Genomic DNA, 16,597 nt, shown 5'->3' on the forward strand with positions numbered 1-16,597 from the left:
CTTGAGCAAAGGACTCCGGATATCGGTTTGGGGCCCCTGGTTCATACCCCATCACGCGGTGCAACCGCCCTTCCGCTTGGCACTCATGACGTTGCCAGCTACAACTTTGCACAGCAGTACTACTATTACTTGACCGCCTTGCCTACTGGCGCCTTCGTTGACCAACGAGTCTTCTTTCCTCTTCCATCACCGCTTCCTCCACGACAGCTTTTGACAAGCTTGCGACAAAATGAGTGACTATGCCGCAAAGGCCGATGACTATAGGAAGCAGGCAGAGAAGAAGCTCAAGTCGCTGCTTGGGGGTTTCTTCGGCAACAAGCACGAGGAGGCCGCTGAGCTGCTGGAGAAGGCCGCAAACAACTACAAGCTAGCTAAGATGTGGCCGGAGTGCTCGGACATGTATGAGAAGCTGGCGCAGTGCTATGTGAAGATGGACAGCAAGCATGAGGCCGCTGGGGCGCTGGTGGAGGCAGCTAAGGCAACGGGCAAGAATGACAGCGTCCGCGCCCAAAACCTGCTCAAGCAGGCCGTGTCCATCTACACGGATATGGGCCGGCTCAACATGGCCGCTCGTCAGCTGAAGGAGATCGCCGAGCAGAACGAGAAGGCGGGGCAGAAGGAGGAGGCCATTCAGTTCTATGCGGAGGCGGCGGACCTGTTTGAGACAGAGGGGTCAAACTCGGAGGCCACCAAGTGCAAGCTCAAGATAGCGGAGTTCAGCGCGGAGATGGGGCGCTACTCCAAGGCCGTGGAGCTGTTCGAGGACGCGGCCCGCCGCGCCGTGGAGAACAACCTGCTCAAGTACAGCGCTCGTGGCTACCTGCTGCAGGCGGGTATTTGCTGCCTGGTGTACATGCGCCCAGACGACGTTGCGACCAAGCTGGACAAGTACCGCAGCATCGACCTGCAGGTGCGTGGCTGGGCCTGTGCAGCCTGGGCCGGGCACGGCGTTGCCCGAGGACCGCATCGGGTGGTCCAGATGCTGCTCCTGGGTAGTCGGGCCGCGATGCGGGCGCCGGGATGCGGGCCCCCGGGTTGGTCCGGCTGGGTGAACCAGGGGTCAGCGGCATGGCGGGCGCATCGGGTCATTGGGCGCACTGGCATGCCGGCACGTGGCATGGTGTCGCGGGATAATGGGAGTCACAGCGCATGCGCATGCGCTCGTTCTCGTGCAATATGATGTCGCGCTGCTGCGCCAAATGCCCGGGGTACCGTATTACGCCCCCATGCCTTGTCGTCATACACCATCCCCAACACGACAGCCCGTGCACTCCTCAACCTATAACCCTGACACGCCCCCTGCGCGCCGCCTGCAACACCGCCAACACCTCCTGTGCCGCAGTTTGACGGCTCGCGCGAGTGCACGCTGCTGGAGGGGCTGGTGGAGGCGCGGCGGGAGCAGGACGAGAGCCGCTTCGCCACCGTGCTGGCCGAGTTCGATGCCATTACGCGGCTGGACGCGTGGAAGGTCAAGATCCTGCGCGAGGCGAAGAAGAAGATCGAGGAGGACGCGCTGGGCGTGGGGTCGGGCGGCGGCGGCGGTGGCGACGACGAGGAGGAGGACCTGTTGTAAGGAGTGCGCTGGGCGCGAGCAGCAGCCGGCGGAGCGGGGGCGGAGGTGGAGCTGGCAGAAGCGGCAGCTAACGCGCGGGGGAGGGGGATTCGTTCCCACGTATGAGTGAACCGGGGCTAGGGGACGGGCGAAGCGGGAGAGAGCTGTGGTTGCGCGGGAGGTGTGGCGGTGGAGCTGCTGGTGGTTAACATGGTGCACAGCAGACGGAGTTCACATTGTGCCGGCGCTGGCCAGAGGGTATTGGCGTGGGGTATTGGGTTGTAGGTAGCAAGGGCGGGCGGCACGGGCGGGCGGTTGACTTACGCAAACGTCACATACCGTAGGTTAGGCGTCGCGTGGGGCTAAGCAGCCATGCATCAATTGTGTGGCCTCCTGGTGTCTGTGGAGGAGTCAATCCTTACTAGTGGAGTCCTGACTATCATAATGTGCCGGCGGAAGAGTCTTGACCTGACGCAGCTTGACACATGGGAGGTTGGGTGACTTGACCGTTTGTGGTTGGGCCGCATGGACCGAACTGGCGTATAGATTTCGACCGCTGATTGTGCGGAGCTAGGGGTTGATGATTCAGGAACATTTTGAGGCAATCAAGCGGGACACGAGAGAAGATTCTGAGTGCGACAACGGGGTCAGGGGATTCCGACAGTGGCTTAAAATGCGCGCAGTGCTGGTGCTGTGTAACATAAAGACTACGGCAGGAAGTCCGCATGGCTCTCACTCTCAGTAGCCATGGCTACTATGTGGTAAATCAACATTACATACCGTTATGGGCACAGCCTGGTGGATTCCTCGCCATGAGCGCGCCTGCAACCTCGGCCATCGCAGCACATAAGCTGACCAAACGCAGGAATGGCACACAACACGCCCAGCCAAGACCAACTGCCTGAAGTCAGGCACGGTACATCTCCACTTCCATCTCCGTACACATGCATGCTTCGCCTTCGCCTTCTCCACGACTCCACGTTAGCGCTGTGTCCATCAAGCACCAGCATGACACCTGGGTGCTATCAAGGTTCAGCTGCACAACCCGTGAACCGCCATCGTCCAAAGGCACTGACAGTGCTCAGCTTCACATCCGCCACATGTGCGAAACCTTTCCCGTCACCACGCACCAGGGCTGCAGGTCGCGGCAGTGCCGAGACAATTGGATGGCCTGGTCGTCAAGGCAGCACACTTCTGCATTGCTCTCGTAACAGCACGTCCAGTCTGAAGCCGGATGCCGCCGGCACTCCAGCCGCGTGCCCAGCCGCTGCCCGCTTGCCGCCCACGGCCCGCCTTTGCTCCTGGCCAGGGGTGCTCCTGGCCTACTCCTGGCCTCCTGCCCTTGGGCTTGTCCATCCGTAAGCGGCGCCTCGTTCACCCCCCCCCCGCCACCCCCCGCCACAGTTTGCTGGCCGGCTGATTTGCAGTTACGAAACCTGCCACACCTCAATGACATTTGCGATGGCGCCGGCGGCAACAAGCACAGCGTCACATGTCTCTCGCGGCTCGCGCCCTTGCGCAGCTAACTCACATGGTGGAGGTGGTCAAGGTCGTGTGGGAAAGCGGCCCTCTGGTGAGGGCCTGTCGTTGACAATTGACGAGCTATGCAGCATGACCCTGCCACGCCCGCCGTTTGCAGGCTTGCCTCCTTTCCACTTCCGTCAGCACGCACGTCCCTGCCGCCACGTGCACCACATTGCTCCTGACCTTCCATCTTGGTGCAGTCCGTTTGCTATTTCATCGCACATCCACACTCGCAGCTTGCGGCGGCTCGGGACGCAAGATTGTGCGCAAGCAGCCAAGCGCGCAAGTCTATAGTCGCGCTCGCGTGGTCACGACGCATGCGTGTGATTCCACTGCCTCCAATCATCGCCACAAAAACCTCTCACCCGTTCCCGATGACTCAGCGCCTGCCCAGCTCCCCAGCACGGCACCAGCAACCGCACAGCATTAATGCCCAGCATGACAACACGCACACAACTAGGCCCAACTAGGTGTTAAGCTTGACCCAAAGCTGCTACCCACCCCTTGCGCATGCACATACCAACATACCATCCCAGTGCTCCTACTAAAGGTCATCTTCGAAGTCCACCTCAAATTCGTTTCCGGTGCCGCCATCGCCAGCCGCGCCGGCCTCCGCCGCCTCATGCTCGCCACCGGCGCCGCCGCCCTCCTCGCCCTCTTCTTCCAACAGGTCATCCGGACCTGTAGCAGCTGCATCCCCGGCCCCAGCGGCCCCAGGCTGGAAACCGGTTGCCCCCGGCCCCCCGGCCCCCAGTGCTGCCGCGCCAGCCGACTCCCGCCGGGGCACGGTGCGCGCGGCCGCCGCGGCAGCCGCAGCCGCGGCGGCGGCGGCGGCGCTGGCCTCCCGCCCGGCACGAATGGAGTGCACGTGCGTGAGCGCCGGTGCAGGCGATGGCGCCTCCGGTACATTCGTCCCTTGCTGGTGCCCCGGCTGCGGCCCCAGAGCTCCAGCGTGTGACCCTGGCTCCACCTTCACGCCGCCGTTCCCGGCTGCCGCGCCCGGCTCCTCCCTGCCCGCAGCCCGGCCGCTGGGCGCACCCGCCGCCGCGCCTTCCTCGACCTTGACGGCTCCCGCCTCCGCCTCTGCCTTCACCGCCGCGGCTGCGGCCTCCGCCTTCACCGCGGCCTCCGCCTTGACCGCCGCCGCCGCCGCCGCGGCCTCCTCCTCCTGCGCCTTCTGCAACGCCAGCAGCCGCTGCAGAACCGACCGAATGCCCGTGGTCACCATCACGTTCGCCATCTGCGGCTGGTTGGGCGCGGGGTGCAGCACGTACGCCGCCAGCCTGGCGCCGGAGCCCAGCGGCAGCTGGCAGCCAGGCGGCAGGCCCATGCGGCCGGCCTGGGCGCGGGCGGCGTCGGAGGCGGCGGCGCCCAGCATGGTCACCTCCAGGACTGCCTCCGGCAGCTGCAGCAGCGGGCCGTAGGCGTCGCTGCGCATGTTGTCGGCGCACAACAGGAAGCCGCGCCACTGGTCGCGGTCCATCCAGATCTGCGGCGGCCATGCGGCGAGCGGTTGAGGGCGCGGTGAGCGTTTGAGAGGTCCTCAGTGAAGTGGCAAAGTGAATGAGCGCATGAGGCCAGGAGGAGGGTGTCAAGCCTCTGGAGTGCCCCGCTCCACAGGCCTCAGGTGGAGTGTCCGTATCGCTTCTACTGCGCTTGCCTGGTCCAGGAGGCTGCGTGCACGCAGCATGGGCAGCGTGGAAGCACGCCCCGTGCGCGCGGGCCTCTCCGCCAGCCCGCCCCCTCACCCACCTGCTTGGCCACCAGCCGCTCCAGCAGCTGCACCACGTCTGTGCGCAGCCGCGGCGCCGCCTTGAGCGCCTGCGGGGGCCGGGCACCGGGGACCGGGGTGCGGGTTGCGGACACAGTGGTGCAGGGGACAGCCAAGGTAAGGAGAAGAAATACAGCAGCAGGTACGCCAATAGGCACCGGGGTGTCCGTGTGTGTGTGTGTGGGGGGGTTTACATTCATGATTAGTTAAGGAAGTGGTAGACGGTACGGGGGTGCACTGGGCGAGTTCAAGGCGCCCTGGGGCAGAGTGCGCAGCCGGGTGCTCCTGTAAGCGCTGCCCGCCCGCCCGCCCACCTGGATGACTGTGCGCATGAACATGCGCGGCAGCGGGGACAGCCCCTCCATGGCGCGGATGGCAGCCAGCATCACCTGAGGGCAGGGGGAGGGGGGTTTACATTCATGACTAGTTAAGGAAGTGGCAGACGGTAGAACAGGGGGGAGGGAGCAGGGGGAGAGGGCCGTGGGGGGAGGGGGCAGTAGGGGGAGGCCCAGCAGGGGAAGGGATCAGGGGAAGGGAGCCGAGGGAGGGAGCAGGGGGAGGGAAAGGTGGGGTCAGGCGGGAGCAGGCAGCAGGGGGTCGAGCAGGGGAATCCACGGCAAGCTAGCATGCAGCAAAGGTGCGATTGCAGAGGCTGCGGCCCTGGTTGAAAGCAGCTGGGGTAGTGTAACAGGTGTGACGATGGATGTAGATGTGCACAGCCCGCCTGGGTCCCGGGTCCCGGGTCCGGAGGTTCCGAGTCCCGGCCTCACCGGCTGTGGGAAGATGTCGGGTGAGTGCAGGGCCAGGTCCACCGACGCCATCAGCGACTGCAAACACAACAAGACCAGGTCACCGGCGTGAGATGATCAGTGAGGTTGTTCAACTGCAGGTAGGTTGCATGCGTGGCGGGGTTGGCGTTGATGCGATCCTTCTACTCTACGACCGCCCCGGCCCCCATGACTACGCCGCCTGTGCGTTTGGCTTGGAACCATTACTGATTACGCTCTTCCCCACTCCAGCAGCACCAGCACTCGTCCCCTCCACCCCTGCCCGCCCGCCACACACCCCCAGCCACGCTCTCCTCCTCGCTCTTCTGCATTGGGTTCACTTCAGTTGGGGCTGGTATCCCGTGTCTACAGCCCCCCCCCCACCTTGAGCGGCAGTTCGTCCCGCACGGGGTCCAGGTCGCGGTGCAGCGCCACCAGCAGCTCCGAGGCGGAGAACAACGGCTCCACTGCAGACGGCGCAGCGGCAGGGGGGCGAGAGGGGGAGAGTTGCAAAGATGTGAGGAGGCGAGAGGGGGAGAGAGAGGTGTATAGTATACTGCATACACACAGGGGTAGCCTTCCACGGAAAACCAGGAGCACGGTGTAAAGGCCAAAGGCGGCCACAGAAGATTGATAGAGTGTGGTGTCGCCCACGCTTACCCGCAGCCGCTCACCCCACCCCAGCCCCCCCCACCACCGCCGCGTCCTCACCCTCGCCGTGCTTGCTGGCGAGCGAGCGGTACAGTCTCTTGAGCACCGCGGGCGCCAGGCGCCGCAGCATGACCGGCAGCAGCCCCACCACCTCGCGGCGGCTGAGGGTGAAGGCCACCGGCACCAGGACCCGCGGGTCGCTGCTGGCGGCGTACCAGGCCTTGCACGAGTCCACCAGCCGGCCCGGGGGCAGGTCCTTGTCCGTCAGAGCCTGGGGGGGGGGAGGCACGTGGGGGGGGGAGGGCAATTGCACGATTGCAGCATTGGGAGCAGGGGAAGGGGTAGCGGGGGAGCAGGGCAAGGAGAGGAGGGAAGGGGTGGGAGGGGGATGGGTTGTGAGAATGGCATGGGAATGATGTGCGGGGATGGCGGTAGGGGCAAGGTGCAAGTGCAGGGGCGAGGGGAGGCAGGCCAAGGATGCGTGAGCGCGGTGTTGTACGTAGTTCTTCATGGCGTCGCGGCGCAAGAGTGTCATAGCTCACGGCTAGCCCAAAGCCCTATGCTCACCAGGATGCCCTTCCCCTCTCCTTGCTGCTGGCCCGCCTTCCCCATCGCCCTACGCGTCCGCCCGCCTCTCCCATCATTTCCCTCTTCTTCCCTCCCAGGCCTTGCCCTTGTCGCCTTCACCCCATATCCTCCCTCGCTCCGCGCCTCCCTCCCTCCCTCCCTTCCCCCGACTCCCAAACAAAACACACACGCACGTGCAGCATGGTCAGCAGCAGCTCCTCGCTGCCCGGCACCGGCGCCCGCAGCTGCGCCAGCAGCGCCGGATGCGAGGGCCCCAGCGCCGCCGCCAGCGAGCCCGCGTGCCCGCCTACCGCCGCCCTCAGGTTGGGCCCGCCACCCGCGTACGCCGCCACCAGCCCCGGCAGCAGGTCGGGCTGCTTGGCCACCAGCGCCATGTACAGTGCCACACGCCGCGTGGCCTCAGACACGGAGCAAGGCTCCACCGGAGGAGGAGGAGGCAGCGGCGGCTGCGGCGGCTCCGCCGCCGCGGCGGCGCCTTCGGCGCCTCCGGCGCCGGCCTCGGCGGTGTTGGTGGTGGCGGTTGCGGTGGTGGTGGTGATGGTGTCGGCAGGTGCGGGTGCGGGTGCGGGTGCGGCCGCGGGTGGCGGCGCGGGCATGAGCGAGGTGAGGCGCAGCGCGGCGGTGGTGAGGATGGTGGGGCGCAGGTTGGGGCGCGGGTAGAGCTTGCTGGTCAGCAGGCGCACGGCGGCAGAGCGGACCTCCTCGTGCGGGTCTGTGGGTATGTGGGCGTGGGGTGCGAGGAGGAGCACCAGGGAAGAGTCGACACCGTGCGCGCGATACACGGCACACCACCCCGCCACACCACCCCGCCACAGCATCCCGCCACAGCATCCCCCTGCCTGCCCTCTGCCTGTCCTCTCTGGCTCACCCTCCGCCGCTTCCAGCACAAGGTCCAGCATGGCCGCGCGCGCCGGCGGCCGGCCCTCGATGGCGTCCCAGGCGGTTGACAGCGCCAGCGTGGCCCACTTGCCGCCGCCGCCCAGCAGCTCGCGCAGGAAGCCCAGCACGCCGCCCAGGGGCAGGCTGGGCGCCGCCTGTACGTGCGTGCGGTGTGTGCGTGTGCGTTTAGACCACATGGAAAGCAAAGCGCAAAGACAGTGTGTGCAGAGAGTGTGTGTGTGTGTGTGTGTGTGTGTGTTTGAAATCGGATCGGAAGCCCGCCCAGACAATGTGTTAAAGAACACCAGACAATGTGTGTGTGTATTTGTGTGCTAGGGAGCACGAGGGAAACGCAAAGGTGTGTACTGTGCGTAAGAGTCGTTGGGTGTGTGGCAGGCAGAGCACGATTGGAGCCGTGTGGTAGTGGTGCTCAAGCGACCAGGCGAACACGGTGTCCAAGTCCCTTCCACCATCACCACACGCGAGCGGTTCCCCTCCCTATCGATGCCGAACCAAGCTGACTCACCCGCAGCAGCTCCTTCACCTCCAGCCCCACCAGGGGCCGCGGCGGCTGCGCCGGCGGCGGCGGCGGCGGTGGCAGCGGGTGCCCTAGCTCCTGTTGCCACTGCCGCAGTTGCATCTGCAGCGCGTGCGGGCGGCGTGGTTTGCAACCGAGACACATTGTTGTTTTCGGCCACACGCTGAATGAAACCGTACCAGGAATGGACCCCGGCGCATGCGTTGTGCCGCGGGAGCGCTCAACAGGAATGCGATGCGACCGGCGCGTGCGACAGGCGGGGCGGCGGTGGGACTTGCATGGTGGACAGCCCGTTGCTTGCACCGCCAAGAGGATTGGCTGCACACCGCGGGTTGTGTGTGAGCCGATTGCCATGTGGTTCACGCAATGCCAGAGTTCGCTGTGAGGCCAGGCACACGCCATGCCGTATTCAACACCCAGCATGCTGCAGCCGCAGGCTTTGGCTTCACGATACGGACGTGCATCGACGCCCAACCACACCCTGAAGCTCCCAATCCAAAGCCAAACGTGCCAGGCACGCCAACCACACGGAGCCACGGCCGCCCCCGCACGCCCCCAGAGCCGCGCCGTGCGCCGCGCGCCGGCACCACCCACCATGGACTCCTGCACGGAGGCCTGAACCCCCTCCACCTCGGCCACCACCTCATCCGCCAGCTCGGGGACCGCCTGCAGCTCCTCCCCCTCCACACCCCCGCCGCCTGCCGCCCCCAGGTCCAGCCCCGAAGCCTCCGCCTGGAGCCACGCGCCCTGCGCCGCCGCCCACGCCACGTTGGTCTGCAGCAGCCGCGCCGCCGCCAGCGTGGCCTCCAGCCCCGCCGCCAGCCGCGCCGCCGGCGGCTGTAGCGGCAGTAGCGCCGCGCGCTGCTGCTGCAGTATGGTGGCGGTGTCGCGCAGGCTGCGGCTGTAGCGCCGCAGCTGGTGCGCGTGCCACATCACGGCGTGGTTCCTGCGGGCACGTGTGTAGGTCAGGTAGGGGGGTTGCAGAGATGGTACAGGGAAGTGTAACGAGGTAAACAGCAGGCGTAGGGCGTTGCAAAGCGGGGCTTCTTGATGAATACCGTACGCCGCCAGCCATGCACCATGCTGCTAGGAGCCCAATAGCAGAACATCGGCACACAGCCAACCCTTCCACTCGCCCTGGCGCCAGCCCCAGCGCACCTCGCCCGCTCCAGCAACGCCAGCAGCACAGTCTCATAGGGCGTGCCGCTCAGGTCGGGAGCCTCGGCCTGAGCTTCCTGCCCCGCCCCCACCTGGCCGCCAGCTGACGTCTGCCCCGATGCTTCGCCGCTGCCGGCTGCACCTGCTGCCTGCCCTGGCCCCCCTTCTGCTGCTTCCCCTGGACCTGGCCCCGGCAGGCCGTCCCCAACGGCAAGGTTGTGTTGCCCTGATGCCCCGCCGCCCATCAGGCCGTGGTCGTCTGCGTCGGCGTATGCGTCATACGCTTTCGCCATAGCGTCAGCGTCAGCGTCGGCATCTGCCGCTGCCGGCACCCCCTCGCCCTGCAGGACCGCTGCCGTTCCTGCCGCAGCAGCCGCCTCCGACATGTCAGCATCCGCGTCGGCTTTGGGCTCGGGTGTGCTGTTTGCAGGCTCTGCCTTCTTGTCCTCTTCCCCAACCCCCTCCCCTGCAGTGCCTGCACCGTCGCCGGCGCCGCCGCACCCCGCCTCCGCCATAATCGCATCGCCGTCGTCCGCCGCCGCTTGCCCCGTCGCAAGCCCCTGCCCGGCCACCCAGTGCTTCCCCTCCTCCTTCTCGTCCTCCTTCCCCTCCTCCTGTCCTCCATCCTTCCCCTCCTCCTCCTCCATTCCGTGCAGGCCCCCGGTTCTCCCCTGCCCGCTTCCCCCTGCCCCGCCGCCACCCCCGGCACTGGCGCCCGCTCCAGCGGCTGCCGCCGCCGCCGCCGCCGCCACCACGCGCTGCGGCAGCGGACACACCGCCACAAACAGCGAGTTGAGCCAGGCCAGGGCCAGCTCCGAGCCGCCGGCATGGTAGTGCCGCAACGAGTACTCGAGCAGGTGTTCCGCGGTGGGGTCGCTGGGGAGCACGTGCGCGCCAAAGCGAGCCAGCACCACCTGCCGCAGCCGCCGCCCCGGCGGCGCCGCCGGCGGCAGCGCCATCAGCCGCCGCAGCGCACCCTGCCGCAGCGCCGCCGCAGCAGCAGGCAGCAGCGTGGCGGGGCGCACCGGCGGCGGCTTGGGCGGCGCCGCGGCAGCGCCCGCCGCCGCCGCCGCCCCGCGCCGCCCTGGCGCGCCGGCGCCGTCGGCAGATAGCGCAAACTGGGGCTGTGCGAGGGGCGGGCGCGCCGGCCCCTGCAGCGGCGGCAGCGGACCCCGTGGCCGCCGCCCAGGCATCACCACTGTGGGCCCCTCCGGCTGCCGACCCGGAGCCGGGCCGGCGGGCGCCGCCGCCACTGCTGCTGCCGCGCCCACAGGCACAACGGCAACCATCGGCGGCGGCGGGGGCGGCGGCGGCGTCATGCGCGCGGGGAAGCCCGCGGGACCGCCGGCCACAGGAACGGCGGGCGCCGCCATCGGCAGCCCCGGCTGCTGCAGCCCCGGCGGCCCCACCATAACCACCTGCGGCGGCGGCGGCATCAAAGCACCTACGCCCGGAGGATAGCCCGCGGCACCGATCGGCACTGCAGCCTGTGGCGCCGCAGGCGGCCCGCCCGCCGCCACGGCGGCGGCAGCCACCGCCACCGCCTGCGCTGCCGCCACCGCCGCGGCAGCGGCGGCGGCCGCCGCCGGAGGCGGAGCCGGTAGCTGCGGCTGCTGCTGCGCCACAGGCTGCGCTTGTAGCGCAGCCACCAGCGGCGCCGGCGCTGGCGCCGGCATGGGTGGCGGCATGGGCATGGGCGGTGGCCAGAACTGCGGCGGCAGCTGCGGCGGCAGCAGGGGCAGGTGTGCGAGGACAAGGTCCGCCAGCAGCGCCGGCTGCCCCGCCACCAGGCTGCCCAGAAGCGACTCCACCAGCGCATCGTCGCGGGAGCGCAGCGCCGCGTCCGCGTAGGCCAGGATCTGAGCGGGCGGCGCGAAAGGTTTTGGCGGGAAAGGTTGCAGCGGGGCTGGGCGCGCGAATGCATGGGCATGTGCGGTGTTGGGAGACAGAACGAGGTAACGCGGGGAGCCGCTAGTGCGTGGGATGCACGCAAGCGTACGCAATGACCGTAATGGGTGCCGTCACGACCCGTGGCACGAATGCAGCAGTTCGTCAGTTTTGTCTGGTGCCCAAACAAAACCCCAGAAGGCAGGTGTCGCACCTGGTCCAGATCTGACTTCTCGGACGGCGGCGCCGTCACCGGCGGCAGCCCCGCCGCCACCTGCGCCGCCGCTGTGATGATCGCCGCCGCCTGCGCCGCCGCCGCCTGCTGCATCGCCTGCTGCATCGCCTGCTGTGTGGCCTCGCTCAACGCTTGCTGCTGCTGTTGCTGCTGCTGTTGTTGTTGCTGCTGCTGCGCCGCCGCCGCCTGTAGCTGTTGCGGCATAGGTTGTACGGCCACAGGTTGACTCGCCCCGGGTGGCTGGTAGGGCGGGTAGGTGGCGTACCCCGGACCCGCAGCTGCGCCGTTTGCGGGCGCAGGCATGATGTATGCGTAGCCTCCAGGGCCCGCCGACGGCACAACGCCGCCTGGCGCGTAACCCTGCTGCGACCCGTAGCCGCCGCCAGGCGCGGGCGCCGCTGGCGGTGCCTGGGACACGCGCGCCGCCTCCTCCGCCGCCGCTGCGGCCTCGGCCGCCGCCCGCTTGGCGTCATGGCCGCTGAGAGCGTCTTCCGCCGGACGTTTGTCCCGAGTCGCCCTGCGAGCAGCGGACGGCAGGTGGATTGTGGTGACGGTGTGTATCAGCTCGCGGCAGTGCCACAACATGAGCCAGCAAACCGTCGCGGGGCTCGACTGCCTGCCCAGGATGACATCATTTCCATGATTCTTCCAGCAGCAGCCGGTTTGTCCCAGCCTCCTTCCCCTCTGCCCAGCCCTCTTCCCAGCTGCCGGCCTGCCGCCCTCTCCTCCCGCTCTCCCCTTCTCCTCTCCCCTCCCACCCCTCCGCCATCCCCTGCCACCGCCTTCCCCTCCCCGCCCTCCCGCAGACCCGCACACCTGCGCTCCTTCCACTCCTGCCGCTCGATGTACTTCATCATGTGAGACGCCGTATCGCCTGCGCCCAGGCTCTCCAGCGCTGCCACCAGCCGCGCCCGCCACGGCACGGAGCTGGGCACGCGGCTCTTGAGCACCGCCGCCAGCCCGCTGCGCAGCGCGTTGCCCACGCTCACGTCGCCGCTGCTGCGCCCCGCCGCGCCGGGCGCGCTGCTGGCGAGGAAGCCGCCCTGCTCGTGGGGAGGAATGCAGATGGAGAGCAGGTGGGGGAGCAGGTGGGGGAGCGGGCTGTCAGACCCAGCTCCGCATACACAAGCACACACACAAATGGTTTCTACCTCACTTTGAACAACACAAGCACGTTGCGCAGGCGCTGCCGCGGCTCACCTCCTTGGCCAGCGCCATGAGCACCGGCAGCAGCTTGCCCATCAGGTTGGGCCGCGCGATGGCGACGCTCCAGGCGGCGGACACGTGCGCAATGAGGCGCACCGGCGGCTGGTCCAGCGCCGCCGCCGGCCGCAGCGGCTCCAGCAGCCAGCGCAGCAGCCCCTCCGCCTCGCCAGCCAGCCGCGCGGCGTCGGGCAGCCGCAGCTTGTTCACCAGCGTCTCGGGCACACCTGGGTGGCATGGTGTGGTGGGTTCTTATAAAATAAGCTGGGCGTTGGGGAGCCGGCCGAGCCTCTGAAGGGAAAGACGCACACAGCGTCCGCCACAGGCCGCCGCCAGGCCCGTTGCCCACCCCATCCCGCCTCCCTTGCCGCCCGTGCCCTCGCACACAATCCAACCAGGCATTGGATTCACACCGCTCCGCCAGCCCCCAGCCCCCAGCCCCCAGCCCCCAGCCCCAGGCCCCAGCCCCCGGTCTCCAGCCTCCCGCCCCCAGCCCTCTGCCCCACCCGGCACGGTGGGCGCGGCGTCGTGTGTGAACAGCAGCACCACGTGCTCCGCCAGCTTGGTGGCGGCGATGCGCACGCAGTTGGCGGCGTGGCCCTGGCTGGTGGCCACCACCTCGCCCTGCAGCCGCCGCACGCCGTCCCAAGCGTCACGCACGTCGGTCTGGTTGGGCTGCACGCGGGCAGCAGGGTGGGAGCAGCGTGGGTGGCGGGTGGTGTGGGAGGGGTGGGAGGGGTGCGAGACTGTCGTCATTGATTGTTGCGCAGCGCTGCCTTGAGTCCGAGTCTCCGACACCCCACTCCACGCGCATCCCGTTGACGCGGTCGGAGGCCCGGGCCGACAAGCGCCCCGCTGCCTTGCCTCTGCGGTGCTGTGCCCCGACGGCCCACCCACTGATGCAACTCATCGCCCCGTGGCGGCGTCTCCGCCCCCACCTCTCAGCCCAACCCAGAAGCGGCGCATTGCCGCATCCACCATCCGCACCACGCGACACCATGCCACATCCAGTCTGCGCCTCTCTCCACCCCACCACGCCACATCACGCCACGACCCCAGCCACCCCTCCCCAACGCACACACGCCCCCGCCAACCCCGCCCCACACCTTGAGTGATGCCAGCGCCAGCGCCCCCCGCAGCACGCACGCGAATGCCAGCACCGCCTCCTTCACCACGCCCGGCACGCCGTCCCTCAGCAGCGCCCCCAGGCAGGCGCAGGCCGCCGCCAGGGCCGCGGTGCCGGTGTGGTTGACGGCCAGCTGGCCGGTGAAAGCCGCTAGCTCACGCCGTACGTAGGAGGAGGCGTCGCCCTGTTGGCGGGAGGGGAGTTAGGGGGGCGGGGGTGAGCAGGAAACGAGGCGTGGCATGTGCGGTGGTGCGTGAGTGTTTGGGTTCGCGCGCGCTGCCCTTGGGGCTCTGCCCTCGTCGTCCAGGGCTGTTGCTTTCATCCCGTCTAGCCCCCATGCCACCAGGTCATGCTAGCCGGGGGACGCACCTGCATTTGCTGCAGCAGGCCCGGCAGCCAAGTCGCCACGAAGTCGTTCGGGCAGGGTGCCTCGCCTGTCTGGCTCGAGTCCAGCGCATTCCGTAGAGCCGCCAGGGCCGCAATCTGCGCACAGACATGCGACATACAGTTGACTCCATGGCTTGATCGATAGCAGAATGCTCTCTCCGCGGGAAACGGGAAGTGATGGAGAGCAGAGCCCGACTGAAGCTGAGCCATCATCCCTTCCAGCCACCTTGGCATCCTCTCCAACTGCTCCACGGAGTTGCTCAATGAGCGGTGGGAGCTTCACCGTCAGCGCTGCCATGTTCCGCTCGACACCACACCACGCGCCGAGGGCGCAATTGATAAGTGCAAATTTGCTGCTATATGAATGGCAACATCTCAATCGACAGCGCTCCTGGAACTACATGTTCTTCTCCAGCGATCGACGTGTACTATCGAGTTCTATGCATATGCAGGTAGACGTTGAAGTAGCAGTGCAGGGAGAAGAACACACGCATGTATGTATGCACCCAGTACTTTGTGACCAGCGTACACCACAACGCCTCTGTCGGCTCCATTTGTCGCCACTGGGGTCCTGGTCCTTCTAAACTTCCCTGAATACACGGCCAGAATAGAAGCACTCATAAATAGATCACAGTACACCTATAGCGCCTACTGGACGAACATGCAAGCCTTACACGCGCAATTGCGACGCGACTTGCGACCGCGTCCTTTCAACAATTCGCTTGCCGCCAAGCGTAGCTGCCCCAACGCGCGACGTTATGGGCCCTGCGTGACGAGCGGATGCGCGGCTAGTCGAGGAACGAAGGCGGCTCCGTGTGCACCGTCAGGGTCGCGCGCCGACGCTGTGCAAGCGTCCGCACCGCACCCCTCACCCAACTCCCTTGTGTCGGTGAGCCCCACAGCGGCAGTAATCCTAGCTACCCAAGCCACGTGCCTAAACCTAGTGGTTGGATTGTCAGCGACGCCGCTGGTGTGCTCCATCGTGGGATCAGGCGCCTGTGGCGCACCCGATGCCGGCGGTGCGGCAGTGCCGGCGCAAGTGGCCATTCCCGCAGTGCTGCTGGCGGCGGCGGCGCAAGCTTCCGGCACCGGAGCCCTGGTGTTAAACGAGTTCCGTGGAGAGGTTCTGAAGCAGCAGCAACGGGTGGCAAGCGGAGTGTCCGACAGGGCCGCTCGTGGGACGATGGCTGATACGGTTGCGGCACTTGGGATGCGCTGGAGCGGCGGAGCGGTGGTCTGGGGCGCGGTAACGGCAGCCGCGGCAGCAGCCTCCGTGGCGGCAATCAGCCTGGCCCTGACAGCGATTTCAGATGAGAGCACTGCTCCCGGTGCGTTTTGCATACATGATTGAAGAAATGCACGGGCGCGCAACACAGTCCTGGCACCTTGCAGCGGCCCCGGCTCCTCCATGAGTATTTATGCCCGCATGCCTGCAAGCTTTCATGATGCCCGGCAGCACAACCCACGCTCTCGGCACGCCGCCACAATAACACCTCTGCAGGCAACACACAGGCCCTGCGGGAAGCCCTGCTAGGCGCTGACGCTAGCGGCAACAGCAGCAGCGGCGGCGGCGGTCTGCCGCTGCCGCTGCTAGCGGCGGCGCTGCTGCTGGCTGAGTGTGTGATGGCGCCGCTGGCTGAGGAGCTGGTGTTTCGCCGGGTGCTGCTGGATGCCTTGGTGCCGGCACCATCGCCGGTGCCTGTGCCGGAGCCCGCAGCGGCGCCCGCTGAGGAGTCGGGGGCCACACTGGCCGAGGTACAGCAGGATGTATCGCAACAGCTACAGCTACAGCGTGGCAGCGATGCGGCGCCGCAACCAGATGCTTTCGCTACTGCTCTTGCTCCAGAGGATGCTGCCCAAACTCCAGCTGCACCATCAGCCGCCTCACCCTCACAAACACCAGCAACACCAGCAGCAGCGGCAGCGCCCGCACCGCCACCAGCAGTACTTGCGTGGCGGCCAGAGTGGTCTGGGCCGCTTGCGCTGCAGGCGACGGTCTTCGCGGCCTACCACCTCAACGCCAATGAGATGCTGCCGCAGGCGGCGCTGGGCGGCGTGTTGGGCTGGGCGTACCTGGCGTCGGGCCGCAACCTGGCGGTGACCCTGATGGGGCACACCATGTACAACGGGGCCGCGGTGGCGCTGCTGCTATTCCAGCGGTAGCAGCACCAGTGGAAAGGCTCGCAGCCGGCAGGTGCAATTGTAGAAGCAGAGATAATCTTATGTGGTGGTGCGGGGGCAAGTGCTCGCTGATGGCGGAGCTCAGGGGCGTGCGTGCCGTGAGCGTGGGAGATGCATGCGATTGGCGTCAACTTGTCGCTGGCCAGCCCT

The 16,597-nt window shown here is 67.4% G+C and overlaps 3 protein-coding genes across 3 annotated transcripts; 2 read left to right on the forward strand and 1 right to left on the reverse strand.

The window, feature by feature from the left end:
• Positions 1-87: 87 nt before the first annotated feature.
• CHLRE_02g099150v5 (uncharacterized protein) lies at positions 88-2,263 on the forward strand. Its single transcript, XM_001699974.2, has 2 exons — positions 88-910; positions 1,343-2,263. Exons 1-2 carry the CDS (start codon positions 230-232, stop codon positions 1,571-1,573), a joined length of 912 nt encoding a protein of 303 aa, XP_001700026.1. The 5' UTR covers positions 88-229; the 3' UTR covers positions 1,574-2,263.
• Positions 2,264-2,312: 49 nt separating this feature from the next.
• Positions 2,313-14,687, reverse strand: CHLRE_02g099200v5 (uncharacterized protein). Its single transcript, XM_043059682.1, has 18 exons — positions 14,493-14,687; positions 14,249-14,362; positions 13,860-14,063; positions 13,260-13,428; positions 12,751-12,980; positions 12,367-12,593; positions 11,530-12,067; positions 9,429-11,287; positions 8,865-9,216; positions 8,259-8,372; positions 7,722-7,887; positions 7,027-7,565; positions 6,326-6,536; positions 5,999-6,081; positions 5,618-5,674; positions 5,162-5,236; positions 4,829-4,897; positions 2,313-4,565 (listed from the first exon to the last, which is right to left on the reverse strand). The coding sequence occupies exons 1-18, from the start codon at positions 14,562-14,564 to the stop codon at positions 3,621-3,623; spliced, it is 6,024 nt and encodes a 2,007-aa protein (XP_042927316.1). The 5' UTR covers positions 14,565-14,687; the 3' UTR covers positions 2,313-3,620.
• Positions 14,688-14,817: 130 nt separating this feature from the next.
• CHLRE_02g099251v5 (uncharacterized protein) lies at positions 14,818-16,569 on the forward strand. The gene is made up of 2 exons (XM_043059683.1): positions 14,818-15,594; positions 15,768-16,569. Exons 1-2 carry the CDS (start codon positions 14,928-14,930, stop codon positions 16,427-16,429), a joined length of 1,329 nt encoding a protein of 442 aa, XP_042927317.1. The 5' UTR covers positions 14,818-14,927; the 3' UTR covers positions 16,430-16,569.
• The last annotated feature ends 28 nt before the right edge of the window (positions 16,570-16,597 follow it).

Source organism: Chlamydomonas reinhardtii, chromosome 2 (assembly GCF_000002595.2).
Source record: "Chlamydomonas reinhardtii strain CC-503 cw92 mt+ chromosome 2, whole genome shotgun sequence".
In the NCBI taxonomy this organism is placed as follows: domain Eukaryota; kingdom Viridiplantae; phylum Chlorophyta; class Chlorophyceae; order Chlamydomonadales; family Chlamydomonadaceae; genus Chlamydomonas; species Chlamydomonas reinhardtii.